The following is a 19,119-nucleotide window of genomic DNA, read 5'->3' on the forward strand; positions in this document are numbered from 1 at the left end:
TCCTTGTTCCAGTTAGTGTTAACCTGTCTCAAAATACTTAGAAGCAAAAGTTTGTTTTGTTAGGCTGACAACTTTTTGAAATCTCTTCATTACCTTTTGACTGTAAGATGGATTTTGTATTCATCTGATCATCCCTGAAGACCCTCTTCATATTGTTCCAACTCTAGCACATCATTTTGCTGAGCAAAGTATTGTGTTCAGTTTCTAAACAAAATATCTCAGAGTAGTTCTGCTATTTGCTGCTTGATTTTCCCAGAATCATAGCACTATTTTAGTTAGAAAAGATATTTAATATCATCAAGTCCAACCATTAACCTAGCACTAAACCTAATGGCCTGTGGCCTTAAGTGCCTCATCTACATATCTTGGAAATAAATCAAAGGATGGTGACTCAACCACTTCCCTGGGGAGCCTGTCCCAGTGCTTGACAACCGTTTCAGTGAAGAAAATTTTCCCAGTATCTCATGTGAGCCTTCTCCAGCACAATGTGAGGTAATTTCCTTTCATGCTGTCTCTTCTAATATCCATGGGCACTGGCACGTACCTGGCTACGTGGACATAGGGCCCATAAAAGAGGCTCTGGTCATCAAGGGCCTGTATGCTGAGAAACAGATCTTACTCTTAGGCTTCCTGGGTTGGGTTTAAAATGTCAGTGAGAATTCAGTTGGTGGACACCAATCAGTGAAGATTAGTGCTAAGTGAAACCTCAGTACAGGAACAGACATAATAATCGATACCTTACCTGTCTCTCATTAGCACGATCTGTAGTGGGGTTTTCCCCACCCTGACCACATTTCCAATGGAGTGGCAGTGACTTTCTGTTTTTCAGAGGTCTGTATCAGGTGACAGAAGCAGGATGCTCTGCAAGGGAAGGCCAGCCAGGAACTGAATCTGATAGCAAACTAGGCATTAAGCAAGATCCTCACAAGAGGTGCAGTCCCATAGTACCTGAACTAAAAAACCCCTCCAGAATAGGTCAGCAACTGCAGCAAGGTTAAGCCAGTAGTCCAGACAATCCAGACAAAACTGTAGTAAAATGGTAGTCCAAGATCAAGCCAGAAAGTCAAGTCAGCAGATTAGGGTCAGTAGCAGCAAAGTTCATGGCCAGACCGCAGTCTGGCTGCCCTGTAGCCCTACCAGAGACCATAGGCAGATATCTGAGCTCCTGAGCAAAGAACGGTCAGCCCCTGGCCAGATCCTCTGTTCTTGCTCATGCAGCTCTTTCTGCAGCCCTCTGACCCAAGGCTACCCTGCTGCAAGGTTACAAAGACCTTGAACAAGCAAAGCCCAGTGAGAAGGGGAAGAGGTTGCAGAACTTGGTGTTCTAACGACCTAATAGCATGGATGTTACTTGGGATTCTGGATAAGGAACAGATAGATGCCATCAGATAAAAGGGAGATCCTGTCAGTGTCATACAAAGGAACATGTGTTTAGACTGGTGTAAACAGCACTCTTGTTCCAGTTGTCAGAATGAGTCAAGCAGCCACTGTTCAATTAACAGCAGTTTTTATTTCCCTAAAGTTGGCATTCTAGAGTGAATGAGAGAGGGGGTAGAACTACCAGTAGTGGTCACCTGAAACAAAAAGAAACTCAGCAGAAGAAACAGGAAGGCCTGTAATTCAAATCCTAAGGAAGATGGTCTTTTAAGAGCTTCTGCCCACAAAGCTTTGACAAAATAAGGAAGCCCTGAGCCTGCCCCAAAGACAGAGATGGTATCGTTTTTTACTCACCGGACCACCTCTAGTGATAAACACCATTTCTGTTGATTGGAGTACAATTTCTCCCAATGAGATGGACAAGCTTCAAATTTAGGGGTAATCTTTGCCTGTTTCTCTTCTGAAGTGATTCATAAATGACCAGTGTTCTGCATTTTCAAATTCCTTTGTCTGGTGAGAAATAACCACATTGCGAGCTGTTCTGCCTGTGCCACCAATGTTGGTCCCATAGTAAAAAAATTCTGATGAAGACATCAGATACGCAATCATCCTTCATATAAGGTCACAAGCACACTTTTTGAATTTTATTGGAGGCTTTGGCTCCTTCAGATTGGAGATTAATCTGCTGATAACGTCTAAAAAGGTGAACAATATTTCTATTGGTTCCTTCACGTAGTTCGTGCTAGCACGTGAATCTATATATTTCCTCCTTTGTAGTCGTTTGCGAAATACAGGAATGCCCTTGCAGAGTTTGGTCTAGGGAATACCTGGAGAGTGAAGTTCCATCTGTCTGTGGTTAGGATGGCAATAAAAGAACATCTTTCTACTCCAGTGTTGTGGCTGCTTCTCCTCTCCATTCAAGTCTCTCTGGGTAAGTACATACTTTATTTCACTTAAGGCAGTGAGATAAGAAAAGTATGCAAATTTAATATAAATAGGTTATTATTCTATGAATCTGTAAAGCAAAGTGACAAAAAGGTGTTCAAGTATGTTTTCTGTCTTTGATTTAATCTCCTTGGTAATCCTGAGATAAAGAAGGGTAAGCCATTTGTAAAAATTTTGTATTTTACTCAGACATCAGTGACTGGCTATTCTTGTAAGAATTCAAGTCCAAATTTTGTAAACAGTTGAGTTGTACTGAAACATGGTTGGGTATTCTTATTACTGTCTTATCTCTCCTGCTGAGCTCTTTGTAGACAGAATTAATAATCCCAGGTCTTTGTTCAACACCAGTTAAAATGATGTAGCTCTGCCCTGTGTGTCCAGTGGAGTTTGGGTAACACAACATCCCCTCAGTTGTTCCTGCATATCTAAAGCTTATCACTATTTGCCTCTCTGCTCTTCTAGACCTATGTGTACATGCTTGATGTTGGTGATGAGAGACAGATTTTGTAAACCTCATTTTTTTCTCTCTACACATGGAGGTGACATTATGGCATTGTGGTGGTGGTTCATCCCCATATGAGGAGAACAAGACTTCACGGTTGATGCTTTGCTATGGCATGGCCCTAGTCTTGAATGTTCTCCCCAGTTGTGTGGATGCAGTCAGAGCTCACATGGCAGAGAACAGAAAGCATTCTTGACATACATTTTCATAATATGAAACATTTTTATTTGGACACCTTTGTAGTGATGTTTTCGTGTCACCTGAGCTCTACTGTAGAAATGAGAGTGCATTTTCTGCCAACTCCTTGCTAACATCAAGGAACAGTAACAGATGACTGGAAGATGCAGACAAGAGTAGCTTTACCTTGACAACATCATCAGCACCTACAACCCTTATCTCTGCTCTGGCAGCACTTGCACTCTCCATACAGGAGTTCTGATGTTCCCCAGGCATGGAGCACTGTGCAGAGCAGTGCAGGAGCCACTACCCTCAGGGAGTGAGCTGGCAATCTGCCCCTGAGGCAGCAGGCCTCAGCTGGAAACCTCCTCTTAGGGCTTGGGGACAGGAATGCATGCTGCATTCTCATCCTTTGCCTACAAGAAGAACTGGGTCTTCAGCTGGAGCAAACAGAAATCTCATGCCTTCTCAGCCAAGCAGAACACCAAACCACTGAATTCAATGAAGGTATTTGTGGGACATGCTGTGGCATGTGAGTAAATACAAAACTGTACCTGTATGTATTATAAAAAATTCAGAGAAGATTGATTTCAATCTGTCTGTTGGGTTATGCCTACCTCTGCATGCAGTCTTGCATGCTGTTACATGTTGAAAATGTCAGATGTACAATTATTTAAAAATTCAAGTGCAGAGAGTTCATTCGGTTGAGTTAAGAGCTGTTGGTTTTGCTCCTAGATATGGCTAATAGAAATAGGTTATGTGGTTCCTTTAAAAATGTATGATGAATTCAACTTTTCTTAGAATTCATTTCTCTTTTAAATATATAAATGTTTTTGCTGAGAAAACTCTTTTTTTGGACTATGTTCCTCAAATAGCCTGGGGGTTGTTCTCCAGAATGTCTTTCAAGAGACTTACAAGACTTATTTCCGAAAGATTATGCTCCCTCTGAGACAACATGTTGCAGGCACAAAGTGGTTTCATAGTTATCTGAGGGCTGTGCTATGCATGTGACTTTCTAAGTCAGGAAACTTGAGGAGACAGAATACTTTACAGAAAAAAAAAAGGGGTTGGAAGTTACCAATTGTCAGTCACTTGAATAACCACCTTCCTTTATTTTCGTTTCCAAATCTAAATGATAGGCAGGAAATTGCAAGGAAATTCAGCAGTGTTAGCAAAGAGGTAAAGCCTTTGCTGTGTATAAGAGGCTATCATGCTTCAAAGCCACATTGTCTGTGTCTGATGAAGCAGTTAGAGACCACATGAAGATGGAGGCAAAACTGCCTTCCAAGTGACTACTGCTAGCAGTTTACTCTGCAACAAGAAATGAAACAATGGTTAGTTTTGGAAAGAAGTGGCTGCATTAGCACCAGCTCATGGGCTAAGACTGACACATTTGCACTGAGCAGAGAGAAGAATTAGATTTGTTTCCAAATGCAAAGAAAAATTATATATTGTCATTTCACAATGTCAGACCACAGCAAGATGTGTGATACGTAGAAACACCTCTCTCTTTGGAGGAAGACAGGGAAGGTGATATTTTACATAATGGATTGTTTTGAAAAAATCTTACAGGAAAACCCAAGGCTCTTAGTGCAAATTATCTTTTGTCACTTATCAAATGCCATCATTGATAGATGATCTTCCCAGACTATTTTCAGGATTTGCATAGCTGCATTGCTTTCCATTCACATCAGTGCCCAGTGCTGGGTCTGCAGGAGTACTGCAGGTTTCTCTTGGCACCTGGTCACTGTGGCTGTGAGTACAGATCACCAGGGCCCATAGCCAGGCATGGCTGTGCCAGAGTGGAACACAGATGCACCTGCCACGTGGCACAGGCAATGGGAGAAGGTCCACATCTGTGCTTAAATGGGCCCACAGGCAGAGGATGTGGGTGGAAAACCCAGGTAAATGTTTGCTTTAATATTCCATTGTGTGTCAGGTGTTGAAACAGTGAAAATTTGTGCCCAAAGTTATTAGGCTTCTTATGTGACTGTCCTGTAAACCTCCTTTAGCGATGTGGTCAATATGAGTAATCCTCCAGGCCCAAAAGAAGTTGCCAGCCCTCTTCAGGGATTTACCTGTTCCATAACATGCTGAAATGCAAATCTGACCAAACTGAGGACAAAACTCAGATGTAGTGGCCAACTTCTTCCTGTTTCCTTTGCACATTTAGCTTGTAGTTTGTCCTTAACCTGGGAATACAACAGTCCTGCACGTGATTTTCTACCATTTGATTTTCCACCTATTTCATGGGTATCCCCTTTCATGCTCTAAACACCAGCAACTTTGACTCCAACTGGTAGTGAGGCTAACTTTTAGCCCAAACAGCCACACGTATGTAATACTCATATACAAATGTATACCCACACACACCACAGCTGTACATGGCTGCCCACACAGACAGAAACATGTGACGTGACACAAACATACACAGAGCCAGTGGCCTTATAATGATCTATCAGCTTCTGTAAAGCCTTAGACATGGTCCCACAAAACAGTCTTGTCATTAAATTGGACATATGTGGGTTTGATGGATGGACTATTCAATGGATAAGAAATTGGCTGGATGGATGCATCCGAAGAGTTGCAGTCAATGGCTCAATGTCCAAATGGAGATCAGTGACAAGTGGTGTCCCTCAGGGGATGGGAACTGCTCAAAAACCTTATTACTGACATTAGTAGTGGGATTGAGTTCACCCTTGGCAAGTTTCCAGAGGACACCAAGCTCAGTGGTGCAGCCATTGAGGGAAGGAATGCTACCCAGAGGAATCTTGACAGGTTTGAAAAATGAGCCTCACCCCATGAAGTTCAACAAGGCCAAGTGCAAGGTGCTGTACCTGGCTCAGGATGCATGGCTTGAGAGCAGCCCCATGGAGAAGAACTTGGGGATACTGGTGGAGACAAATTGGACATGAGCTGGCAGTGTGCCCTTGAAGCTCAGAAACCAACTTTGAGTTGGGTCTTTGAGCTGACCCCCTGACCTTACCACCTCTCCAGTAGCTGGCCTGGCCCCTCTGGTCCCTCTAGTAGCCAGCTCCTCCAGTTATCCCACTCCCAAAGACACACACACAAACTTGGCTTCCAGGCCAATTAACTCACAGGAAAATGAACCTTCATCTACCGTAGCAATCACACACTGATATGTGGTTCCCTCACCCACTCCAGTTGGCAGTGTCTGTTGTGGCAGGCTTTGTGAATCACAAAGCGGGGACATTACTCAGCATTTCACAGCCCTGATAAGTCAGTATAAGAGAAAGGTTGCCTGTCATTAGAAATAACTTACATTTTAGCAGTGAAGTTAGCTCATGCTTGTAAACACGCATAATTCCTTGCAAAAAACCCCCCCCAAACCTTTAACGTTGGACTATTTAGAAAAGTGAACGAAATAAATCTGATGTAAGAGTAAATTAAGAGCAATAATAATCTCATTAACATCTGCAATATATAATCATGACTGGGCTCTGTCCTTTCTATAACCTTGTTCTATCTAAAGGTGCTGATGAATTGAGGCTGTCAAACGGAACAGGCCCCTGCTCTGGGAGAGTGGAAGTAAAACATAAGGAGCAGTGGGGAACCGTGTGTGATGGTGACTGGACCATAAAAGACGCTGAGGTTGTTTGTAAGCAACTACATTGTGGATATGCTGTTAAGGCCCTTAATCGAGCTCCTTTTGGAGAAGGAACTGGACCGACATGGTTGTACCGAGTTGATTGCCGTGGTGATGAATCTGCTCTCTGGAACTGCACACATACAGGATGGGGTGCTTTTACCTGCCCCCATTACTTTGATATTGGAGTGATCTGCTCAGGTAAGAAGTGATCCAAATTTGTATAATAGAAGATACGAGCCTGGAATCAAACTTTGCCCTGGTTGGATAAAGCCAAGTACTCCCTCTACTCATCCAAAGCAAGTTGCTTCAGCATTGGGTCTTCTGCTGACTGCAAGTGCAAGTCTACTTTGCCTGGACACAGCAATGACATAGAATGGGTGTATTAAGTGACATAGAACAGGAAAAAAAAAGCATTATTTGTTTCTACCACAGCTCTCCCAGGCAACAGGAGAGCAGTACTGAACTTGTCTATGACCAGGAATGGGGGCTAAAAAAGCAGTTGTAGGTGGAGAAGCATGAAAATGCAGTGTTATGTCCTACAACTGTCCTTCTTCTCCAGATCTTCAGGTTAGCTAAGACAGGACAGTCTGCAATGGCAAAAAAAAGTCCAATATCTGTTTGGCTGCTCCCTATGCAAGATTTTACTCTTTGGATAAAAACCATTGTAAGAGGTTTTTCCTTCCCAGCTTCAGGACCTTACATTTGTCCTGTTTTGATTTTTGTAAGGTTCCTGTCAGCCCATTAGTCTAGCCTGTCTAGATCTCCCTGAATGGCAGCTCTGCCCTCGTGGTTATCTCCCTCCCCCCCCCCAAAATCATAAGAGTGTATTCCATCACCTTGTCCATGAAGAGAAGACACTGAGGAGAACAGGCCCCTGGAAAGACACAACAAGTGATATTCCACTTGCTGACCATCTTCAGGTAGAGATTAACTCACTAATGACTGAGCCTGACCATTCAATTAGCTTAACCATGTTGTCCTTCCACTTAGACTGTAACATCCTAGTTTTTGGACATAAGAATATTGTGTGAGACAGTGTTAATGGCAGTGCTAAATGTGAGGTAAATGACATGTGCTGCTGTCCCCTCATCCATAAATCCATTATTATCAGAGAAGGCAATGCAGTCTAACAACCATAATACACACTTGATAAAATCATGCTGACTCTTCCTATTCATCTCCTTGTGCCCACAAATGTGTTCCTGGAAGACTCACTCCGTATTTTTCCCAAGTACCAAAGTGAGGCTGGTCAGCCTGTAGATCTCCAGACTGTCTTTTTAGCCTTTTCTGAAACTGGGTGGAACATTTCCTGTTTCCTCTTCCTAGGGTGCTTTAGCTTCCTATTCATTGAAATAATGAAGTCTCAAGGACACACTCTAGTAAATGACTATTTGTCTATTTATCTATTTGGGGATTGCTACTTCTCAGTCATTGGCAGATGTTCCAATCTTCCCTCCTTCTTTCCCAAAGATTTAGTGTTTTCACATACTGAGAAATAAGCAATCTCCTATACCATTTTCTTTCTTATCAGTGGTATACGGGAATTGCCCCAGTCACAATTTAAAAGTATCAGTGATCCTCAGAGAAGTGACATGTGTCTTGCCCATTGAGGTACAGGAGTTATGAAAATAGGCTAGTGCAACCAACCCTTGATGCTGGATTTCTTGGCTTTTGGTTTTTTTCCAGGCTTCTCTGATCTGCGTCTGACTGGAGGGGACACTGCCTGCTCAGGACATTTGGAAGTAAAGCAAGAAGAATCTTGGGTGACTGTCTGTTTTTCACACATTGATTTCAAAACTGCCTCAGTTGTATGTAATGAGTTAGAGTGTGGCCATGCTGTGGATACCTTGAGAGGAACTCACTTCGGAGACAGACATGAACTGATCTGGCAAGAGGAGTTTCACTGTGTAGGGAATGAGATTCGCCTTGCAGACTGTCCCAGGAACATACACCACACTAACACGTGCTCTCATGATGCCACTGTTGTGTGTTCAGGTGAGACTTTGGGCTGATGGACATAATTCACCAGTGTCCTCTATGCCTTCTTCCTGTTAACCCACAGTTCAGAGCCTTTGCACACTTCTATGGTCCTCAGGATCCCTGGATGCTTCCCCCATCATACCTTGAGCCATTCAAGGGGGACCAGGAAATAACAGAGAGTAGTCCCACTCACTCATTCACTCTACTCAGAGTCTGCATCTAACATGGGCTGTTCTAACCACTTCACTACTGCGCCAGAGGCAGACCCCAAAAGGGCTGTAATTTCTTTTATGCTATTAGAGATATGCACTCAACAGTGCTAAGAATGCTATACACGTCTTTCTCTTACGAATAAAAGGAAAAAGGGCCAGAGCAGACAAGCAGGAATATTGAGACATTAATTTCTTTCCTGTGGTGCCAGTGTGTATGTTAATCCCTGGCACTTCAGTTAATTATAAAACTGGGAGAGGTACCCTATCTCCAAAAGGTTGAAGGAGGCACAAGCTACAACTGTAAGTTATTTAAAAAAAAGAAAAAGGTTGCCAGAAGCCTAGATGACTTTCATTGTGACTGGCAGGTAACATTACTTAAAAACTCCACCCAGTCATGGCTGCTGGGGGCTCTGAATATGGCTCTGTATTGCAACCCGCTGCAAAAGTGAAGATTAGACCTAACAAACACAACTTTTTTCCTGAGGCCACAGTTCTAAAGGGTAAAGTAAACCTGGGGCAGAACTGCTGGCAACTTTCTCACAAAACAAACCTGGAAAATGGTTGCACTTCATGTCCATTGCCCAGTCAAAGGTCTCCAGTCTATTTCAAGATTGCCTTGGACACTGTCCCCCTAACCACAGTAACCTGGACCACTGGCTGGGGAGCTGTGGCAGCCAAATAGCTCAGTTAAGGCATCTAACAGGCCTTGGCTCCTGCTTCTGTCTTGCAAGAGTCTTAGTCAGAGTCTTTCAGTCAGAGCTGAAATCCTGGTCTCATTAGGGGTACAATGCAAGGACAAGGTAAGGGTAGAAAGTAACAGTGTGAGAAGACAGAGGGACTGCATGGGGCTGGCAGTAGGACACCATAGTGCCACCCATGCTGCCCTTAATTTATTGTGAATATGCTGATGGATATGGCCTGTGGTGTTCAGAGCCTTTCTGTGGGGCATGGAGGAAAGCTGAGAATTCCCCACTGCAGCTTCTACTTACCAGGAAATGTGACATGACCAACTACTGGGAAAGAGAGTGATACCAGTTGCTCCTACTCTACCATGTGTGAGGTAGTACTGAAACTGCCTCTGAAAGAGATAAGGTAGAAGCAGTATTGAGAGGGGGGGAGAGAGCAGAGCAAGGAGGAGACACGGAGCTTAAAGAGACAAAAGATTTTTAGTCATACAGTGCAGGCTACCTCACAAACAATATAGAGGGGTTTTTTGGAGCTGGCTTATCAGCATCCTGTTCCAGCATGCTTTCCAGTAACCTGACACATAAATAAGTGCTAGTTCCTTGCACTTATCGAGGTCTCTTACAGCTTTCAGTGCAACAGCACAGAAACCCAAAAGTAACTGCTAAGCTCCTTTATTCTTTCTGCAGGCTACGGTGGGTACAGGCTGGCAAATGGCAGCACTGCATGCTCAGGGAGAGTAGAGCTTCTTCACGGAGGCACATGGGGAACCCTGTGTGACTACCTGTGGGATCTACCAGCTGCCAATATCCTCTGCCAGCAGCTAGACTGTGGAGTTGCACTACAGATACCAAGTGAACAGTCCTTTGGGGAAGGAAATGGGACTGTCTGGAATGGCACATTCAGCTGCAAGAAGAATGGCTCACGCCTGAGAGACTGTCCTGTGCGTGCTCTAAGTCATGATGAATGCCCTGCTGGAAAAGAGGCTCGTGTGGTGTGTTCAGGTGAGCAGTGGAAAGGTCTAAGGAGAGAATTGAAAAACTCCTTCCCTGAGGAAAAATATGGACTCAAAATTCAGAGGGTGTCATGTGGAGTCAGGGTGTATGTGGAGGGTGTATGTGGAGTCCATCTTTTGTCTGCTGCAACAGGAGTCAAGGCTGCACTTCACCTGTACCACAAGGTTGCCCTCTCTGAAATGCTCCTCGTGTCAGGCAGCAGCAAGAGCAGAGCAGCTCCACAGCTCAGGATGAGGGCACAGAGGCTGAGCACAGCACAGACAGAGCCCTTGTCACCAAGGCACAATCCAAAGCACCTGCACAGAGGAAGGTACTGGTAATAAGGTCTATGTGCAGCCCCAGAGAAGTCAAAGCAATCAGTGAGATGTAGGGTCCAGCTGGAGAGAACAGCCAGGCATAGCATGAGACAAGACTGGTGACAGTTACACCTGTCAGGTACTTGAGGCAAGGCCAGGTTTAAGTGAGGACTTGGATCAGCAGCTGAAGGATGCAGAACTGTAGGCCCTAGGTGATACTGGTCTGAACATTTAAGGTCTATTGGTTGACCCAGAGTCCCAAAACCTAGTGCCCTGATTTTAAAATTTGCAAATGGGACCTGATCCTGATTTCTAGTCATTCTTCTCAGTAAAATAGGCTGGGCTGAAGTCTAGTTATGAGTATGGATGTTTCTAGCTACAAGTCTGGCCCAGTTAAGTCATTTTTACTGCTGAATGATAAGGAAAACTCATTCCCATTTCTCAGTCACTTCCAAGTCATGCCCATGAGCAGTTGCAAAACACTCCAGTACTCCCTTTCTCTTACACTCAGGGTGTCCAGGGGGCAGGCTGGTGAACGGCACCACATGCTCTGGCATAGTGGAGATCCGCCATGGAGACACGTGGGGAAGACTCTGCCGCTCCCACTGGAATTTGCAAGCTGCCAGTGTTCTCTGCCATCAGCTGAACTGTGGCTATGCAAAGTCAATCCAGATGGAAGACGGTTTTGTGGATGGGAATGGGCCTATATGGAGAGATGTTTTTCACTGTGAAGGCACAGAGTCCTGCCTGTGGGATTGTGCTCAAGTGACTTTGGGCAATCCAACATGTTCAGCCGAAGAAGCAGCCACTGTAACTTGCTCAGGTAAGTCAGCAGTGGCCTTTTATGGGTGGTGCAACTTCAGACCAAAGCAGTGCTAGTGATCTCACTGACAGGATCTAGTCTCTGAGCTGGGGAAGCCTTTCTCGCTTCCCATCACAGGCCCTTGTGTGCATGAAAGCAAACAAAGCCTTAACAGGGGCAGTCTCCTTAATCAGTGGTGAGAATTAATATTTTACCAGCACAGAAATTTGTCTTCCATAGCTCTCCTGCAAGCTATTCCTACTGCAGTGAGAGCAGTAGATGTTACTCAATATATTTTCCAGCTCTCTTGAGCCCAGGTCTTGCTGAATCACTCAGACTCTCAGGGGGCGAGAGCCGCTGTGATGGGCGAGTTGAGATCTTCCTCCATGGCATGTGGAGCAGAGTCCTGGATGATGACTGGGACATTAAGGATGCTCATGTGGTGTGCAGACAGCTCCAGTGTGGAACTGCCGAGAAAGCCTATTACCTTCCAAAGTCTGAGCGAGGGATGGGTCTTGTTGGCCTAAGGAGTGTCCAGTGTACTGGAAATGAGACTCAGCTGATGTTCTGCAACACTTCCCATCATCAGACAGTGCCAACAGGAGTTTCTGAAGATGTTGGCGTGATTTGTTTGGGTGAGTCACTGTGTGAAAGGTACAGAATGTTTCCTAGGGTTTCTTCAGCCCACCTTGTGGTGTCACCAGATCTTAAGTAGGCATGAGTCTGAGCTTGATAATAGTTAAGGAAGCAAGTGTAATTTACATAATGCTTTCTTCATCTGAATTTCTTACAGAATTATCTTCCAGAATCAAAAAGAACTATTAGAACACAGAAGCCATAAGAACACTAATTTGGCTATGATTGCCAAGCATTCTTACTGCCACCTGAGAAGTAAATATCTTTTATTTTGTGACATCTCCATATGTATAGATACCTGCAGCCTTCCTACAGAATATTACAACTGTTTCTATTCTTCTCTGATTTTGTAACCCGTCTGCAACAGGAACAGTCTCTGTCTCTAACTAAATGAGTATAGATAGAAAACAGGTTGTCTGGCTTTCTAAGATAAGGTGGCCTCTATGTATACTTAGTATGATTTGACACTCCTTGTTGCAACATCTCACAGAACTTATTCAAACATCTACCTGATGCAGGAGTAGGCCTTTCCCTTTATGCAGTTTTAGCCTCACAGGACTTCTGCCCAAGCAACCATAGCAGAAGAATTGGGATATAACAAGAACATGATGTCTTAAAAGTGCTTTAGAAACATTGCCATTATGCTGACCTGTGCATTATAGTTGTGTTTCATGTTGGCAGCTGGATTTTCTTCCTACAGGCAGCAGGCAGATGAAGCTGGTGAATGGAACAAACCGCTGCGCTGGGAGAGTAGAGCTTTATCATCATGGCATCTGGGGCACCATCTGCGATGATAACTGGGATCTATCAGATGCCAATGTTGTTTGCAAACAGCTTGGATGTGGACATGCCATCGAGGCATTTGTCTCTGCTCATTATGGAGCAGGGTCAGGACAGATCTGGCTGGATGACGTGAATTGTACTGGGGCTGAATCTGATCTCTGGGCATGTCCCTCTAGGGCGTGGGGCCAGCACAACTGCCAACACAAAGAGGATGCTGGAGTCTTGTGCTCAGGTGTGTTTGGAAAACCCTCTTCTGAGCCTGTAGGTTCAAACAGGAGGGTTGCATGAACAGGAAGTAGAGAATAGTGGAGACTTGCTAGGACAGCCTCTTGCTGTCTTGATTACTTGAGGGATAGCTGGTCAGCACATCTTCTTGGTCCTACCAGGGTGCAAAGGATCTACAGAAGCCCATATTAAGCACCAACACACACACACATACAAAAAAGACTGTGATGTGGTAGGATATTTGGGGGATAAATTGGACGGGTTTGTAAAGATTTCCACTGCAAGGAGCAGTGTGCTCATTAGTCAGTTACAGCTGCCTCTGAAACCAATGGAAACAACCCACCGTGCACCAAAGCATCAGACTATCCAAGTAGTTTATGGTGGCTCTGCTCACACATATTTAAGACAGAATGGCAGCAGCAAGAGAGAGGAGAAATAGAAGAGATGTGGAAAAAAATACTGATGACTCCTGAAGGGAGTGCAGCCTGTTAGGGCCCACTATGGAGCCACTACCAATCCTAAAAGGACTGCAGCCTCTGGAGCATCCATGCTCCACAATACAGGTAGAACCAATACAGGTAGTCAGCACTGTAAATGAAGTGTTATTACACAGGCAGGAAAGAAACAAATCACAAGAAGTTTGTGGCACTAATTCCATTTTTATGTCTTCACTTCCAGATTTCCTGGCTCTGAGGCTGGTGAATGGCAATGACTGTGCTGGGCGTGTAGAAGTTTTCTACAACGGGACGTGGGGGAGCGTTTGTTCCAATCGCATGTCCCAGCTCACCGCAGCAACTGTGTGCAAACACCTGGGCTGTGGAGAGGGAGGAAGAATAGCAACAGACTTCAAATACGGCAGAGGGTCTGGGCCCACCTGGCTGGACCACATTGAGTGCACTGAGCAGCACAGCTCCCTCTGGCAGTGTCAGTCAGACCCCTGGAATCCTCAGTCGTGTGATAACCGAGCAGAAGAGACCCATATTACTTGCACTGGTAATTAGAAATGTGTTTGTATATGGCCAGAGATATACATTAACATATGCGTGCACATGTGGACATTGCAGTAACTACCTTATGTTCACTTGTTATCTGGTATATATTATTTCTAGTTTCATGCAAATGGCAGCAACATTGTTCTTTGTCTATATCCTTGACTCAAAGGAGTGAATTAAAATTACAAGACTGTCACAGAGTGACAGTGTTACCCAGTGAAATCCCAAGGAATTCCCTAACAGGATGGTGTCATTGCATCTTTTTTAATACAAAAATCTATGATACATAGTCAGTCTGTGAGATCTGAGTTGGGATGAGACTTCCCAAGAGGTGTAGAGACAAGTCTATGTTTCTACATGTATGGAGGCATATCAGTGTATACACATAGCCATGGCCAAGTGTACAGATCCGTTTGGTTCTAAAGGTCCCTTTCTAATGCCTGCTCTTATGACAGCATTTCACACCTATGGGCATCAATATCTGTATTCATATACATTCACTATAATACAAATGAACTCTGGATGACATTCAGATATCCTGAAAGAGATTGCAGCTGCCCCATGAGAAGGACAGCATAACCATTAGGAAAATTATTACTCACAGCAACAGCCAAAGAGCCATCCACCAAGAACTAAACAGGCCATACATATTTCAGGAAACAATTAACTTGATGGTTAATCTTCAGGTATTTTATACTTCCTTGATTTTTTTCAGAGAATAATTAAATTATTTACTTAATTATTTAAATTCTGCAGGAAGAAGGGAGGCAACATCTCCAGCTGCATTTGCTGAGTGTCCAAACTCTACAAGTTGTTCAGGTATCTCCACCTCTTTGTTTTCATTGGTCCCTGTGGACCTTCCTGCTGTTTCAGTAAAACAGAAGATTTCTGTGTTTTGCAGACCGGGAGAAGTTGCGAGTCATGGGAGGAGAGGATGAATGTTCAGGCAGAGTGGAGATTTGGCACCAGGGTTCCTGGGGAACAATCTGTGATGACACCTGGGACATGGCAGATGCCAATGTTGTATGCAGGCAGCTGGGCTGTGGATCTGCTGTGTCTGCTCTCAGTGAAGCTGCCTTTGGGGAAGGGACTGGTCCCATCTGGTTGGAGAAGGTGCACTGTAAAGGAACAGAGCTGTCTCTTTGGGACTGTCCTACCAAGCCTTTGTTAGGCAAAAACTGTGACCATAAGGAAGATGCTGCTGTGAATTGCTCTGGTTAGTGACTGGTCCTTTATTACACAGGTCTGGGAAGGAGGTGGGTAGGGGAGCATTATGCCAGCTGTATTTCCCAGTGACTAGCCCTTTCATATTTTTGACTGCAAGAACCACACAAATTATATGAAGCTGATCTCCCTATTTTTCACACTTGCCTCTTCCCTAATCTGGACTCACCTTTCTTTTGCAGGTGTGTCAGAAACAACAGCATCACCCACGAGAGCAGGTAAATTCCTTCCCCCTCCTTTCTTTCTCTCATCAAATGACAATTTAATGTCCCTGATACTTAGCAGATAAAACAGCAGTTTATTTCAGCTCATCAGAAAGCACTTCCCACAGCCTTTCATAAAGGAAAACTGAATGGCACCATCTCCAGCTGCTGAATTCTATCTGCTTGAGCAGGACCCATAACAGAGCAGCAGGTGCCCTGCTCACCCTGCTAGCATGGGCACAGCAAGAGGCTGCAGAGGAGCAGCCCTTTGGGACATCTGATTCTCTACCTGTTTACCCTTCATTTCCATTCAGATCGTCCCCGCCGCCCTGCCACAGGCAGCACGAGACTTTCAGTGCCTGTCATCCTCTCCATTATCCTGGGGACCCTTCTCTGCCTGGTCCTTGCCATTCTTGCTGGGCAGATCCGACGTGCCAGGGCACAGCAGAGAGGTGGGTCTCTCAGGACTGGTAAGAAATATCTCCTTTACATGGCCCCAAATGTTTAGTTGGCTGGGGAGGCAGTGGGGGTGGGTGACTGAGATGAGCAGCATCTGTTGCCACACTAAGATTTTTTCACTACTTTCTGGCAGTGAAAGAGCCCAGAGGTGCTTATCCTCAGTCAGCAGCTCTTGGTGCCTTTCTAGGCACCAACCAGGCCATGTAGACCCCTTTAAGGCACTTCTCCTTTTCATGACCCCAGCCTGAGTATGAGCAGAGACTGTGTAAGTGATCATTACCTTTTACTTTCAGGCTCCAGACTATCCTACGATCCCTTCTCCGAGGCTGTCTATGAAGAGATTGATTACAGCCTGATGAGGAAAAAGCAGGGTGTGACTTTCCTCTCAGGTCTGTGTGTGTGTCATGCTCTTCTCAAGGGCAAGTTCCTCCTTTCTGATCCCAATCTGATACTTTGCAGGTCCCAAATCTACTGGGAAATTAAAAATTCCTGGATTTGAGGAAAGGAGTTTCCTACCCAGTGGACTCTGTCAGTTCCTCTCCTAGGGACAATTTGGTTTCTGCAGTCCTCACTGCAGTCATAGACCATAGATCAGCATACGTCAAACAAATTTTTAAAAACCCCGCTTTGTTTCAATTATTTAAAGCAGGGACAAAGAAAGGAATCATTTGCATCTCCCTCAGCAACTGGGTCCCTGTAGGTTTCCTCCTGTGGATTGCTTTTCTCCCTTTGTGGCTTACCTCCCTCATGATCCATGAGAGATGTTATGGGGCCCCTGAGGGATTCTTGGTTATTCCATTGTAAGCCTTGCAGAAGTAATACTGACTGCCAAAGAATCTGTTGGACTTGGATGGTATTACTGGAGCCTGCTCTTTTTCTTATGGTGCAGTCTTAGCACTTCAGGAGAGTTTAATCTGATATCATACTCTCTCATTTGTCTAGATTCTTATTCAGAGAGCTCAAAACCCAAGAAACAGGTCTATAGGGAGGACAGTGATGAAGAAAATGGTCCTGAGGCAACCCAAGGTGATGAAAGAAAGGGTTTGTACAAAGAAAGAGACCCCAAATCAGGGTAACTTTTAATATCCAAAGCGTTACGAATGATTCAACTTTCACTTCATGTGCTAGTGATGTTTTGATGTGAGCCAAAATTTTCTGTGTAACTCTTGTGATGGAAGAGTGTCATACAACCTAATATAAAAGTGCTAGTTTTCTCTTCTATATTAGAAATTCAAAATAAATGTTTGTTGGTAGTTTTGCACACAGTTTACAGGATCCAGTCACATGAGTAAAACAATTTGACAACTGTTTCTCTGAGACATTGCAACTGTAATAGCTTATAAGCTGTTGCTTTATTTCTGAGAAAAAGGAGGAGAATTAAAACAGAGGAAAGACATAAGAAGAAATAGGAACACTGGCATATAATTTGAGCTAATTTGGGAATTTTAATCCGAGTGATCTAAAAAAAATACAAGCACTCTGAAGAAAATCCAGATTCCTAGCTGTGGGAGTTTTGGGATGGTTTGGGTTGGTTGTTGTTGGTTTTTTTTAATTTGAAATAACTGAGGGAGAGCAAGTGTTTGGAGAAGAACTGCATTTTCCTAGAGCTGATCAAAAAGCTCTCTTAGCTATTGCCTGGTGTCCAAGAGATTAACTGCTAAAAGCACAAGCAGTTATGGACCTCAGCTGCCCATATCCCGGATTCTGCTGCATCATGTCTTTATTTTCTATTGCTTTCTTATATTAAAGACTTTTTCTAGTTAAAAATAAACGAAAAGCTTTCCCTTACTTGCTTTGAAGCGCTTATAGAGAAGATAATTATTCCAAATACAGTCTCTTTTTCTTATTCAGATTGAATATATTTTGCTAGGCAAAAAGTGAAAGAGGAGTGCTTTGATTTACTCTTATATTTACACATGTATTATTTGTAAGCATATGTATATACAATAAAACTGTGCACACTAACATTCTCTGAGGGATGGATTCCAGTTAAGCACAGACATGCCAGTATTACAGCCCTGTGTTGCTGGATCATCAGCTACTGCTTTCCCCAGTGGAAGATCTCTCCCTGTTACAGTTAATACCTGTACTGTTCCAGAGACCTCTCCACTGCCTGAAAATGCCCTGGAAGATGGTTATGATGATGCAACAGAAGCTCATAGACCTAGAGATGCTTCTCTTTCTGGGCAGAATGAACAGGATATTATTGGGATCCCTGGAGAAAGTGACAGAAACAAGTATTCACAGACAGGTGAGGCTAGAAGAGCAGTGCAGTTCTGTTCTTACAGCCAGCTAATCTATACCCGTGCTCTGCTTTCCTTACAGCCATAAAATTCTTGCCTGTGGCCAATCCAAGCGAAGTTTTCACTGCTGCAAGTCAAAATTGTTACTTCTTATTAGAATGACCATGGGGACCGAGGGTGGCAGCCATCTTTGTAACAGCCTTCTAAGTACTTGAAGACTGATAACACTTTGTTCACATACCTGTCCTCAGTTCTGTTTTGTATTTTGTTTCTACAGACAGCCACAACCTAAGTTAGTCAATTTTCTACTCAGGCCTTGCTGACAACACTTTGCTCATTATGTGTCTCCACTCAGTCCGTGTCAGACAGTCCATATCTTTCAAAAATTGTTTCAAACCCAAAATTTTACAGTATTTCTTTACAGCATGATACTGAGATCTTACTAGTGTCAAGTAGAGCAGAAGGACCAGCTCTTATTTCTTACAGCATATCCTTCTGTTTATGGATGCCAGTGTGATACTTCCTTCCAACAAGAAGACACTCTTGAGAATGCTCAATGTCTGATGCAGCTTCAAATCCTGCTCTGTAGAATACTACCTATCATTAGACATGGATCTTTCAAACAATGCAGTTGAGTGTTTCTCCCTTCATCTGTAGCCTTCTATGTGTCCTTATTAGATCTCATTCTATGTTCATCAAAACTTCGCCAGGATCACTTGGATTATAGTATAGTAGGTTATCATCTGGAAAACA

General features: G+C 43.9%; 1 protein-coding gene across 1 annotated transcript; it reads left to right on the forward strand.

Moving 5' to 3' along the window:
- The first annotated feature begins 2,238 nt into the window (after positions 1-2,238).
- LOC138119444 (antigen WC1.1-like) lies at positions 2,239-18,553 on the forward strand. The gene is made up of 15 exons (XM_069031339.1): positions 2,239-2,308; positions 6,495-6,809; positions 8,298-8,606; positions 10,177-10,491; positions 11,311-11,622; positions 11,919-12,236; positions 12,938-13,252; positions 13,924-14,238; positions 14,994-15,056; positions 15,139-15,453; positions 15,644-15,679; positions 15,979-16,120; positions 16,424-16,522; positions 17,082-17,149; positions 18,222-18,553. The coding sequence occupies exons 1-15, from the start codon at positions 2,239-2,241 to the stop codon at positions 18,452-18,454; spliced, it is 3,225 nt and encodes a 1,074-aa protein (XP_068887440.1). The 3' UTR covers positions 18,455-18,553.
- The last annotated feature ends 566 nt before the right edge of the window (positions 18,554-19,119 follow it).

This window comes from Aphelocoma coerulescens, chromosome 1 (genome assembly GCF_041296385.1).
Source record: "Aphelocoma coerulescens isolate FSJ_1873_10779 chromosome 1, UR_Acoe_1.0, whole genome shotgun sequence".
NCBI lineage: Eukaryota > Metazoa > Chordata > Aves > Passeriformes > Corvidae > Aphelocoma > Aphelocoma coerulescens.

Coding starts and splice junctions, on each gene's coding strand:
- LOC138119444 (XM_069031339.1), top strand. CDS start 2,239: ATGGCAATAAAAGAACATCTTTCTACTCCAGTGTTGTGGCTGCTTCTC. Junction 6,810..8,297: donor TATTGGAGTGATCTGCTCAG/GTAAGAAGTGAT, acceptor GTTTTTTTCCAG/GCTTCTCTGATCTGCGTCTG. Junction 15,057..15,138: donor AAACTCTACAAGTTGTTCAG/GTATCTCCACCT, acceptor TGTGTTTTGCAG/ACCGGGAGAAGTTGCGAGTC.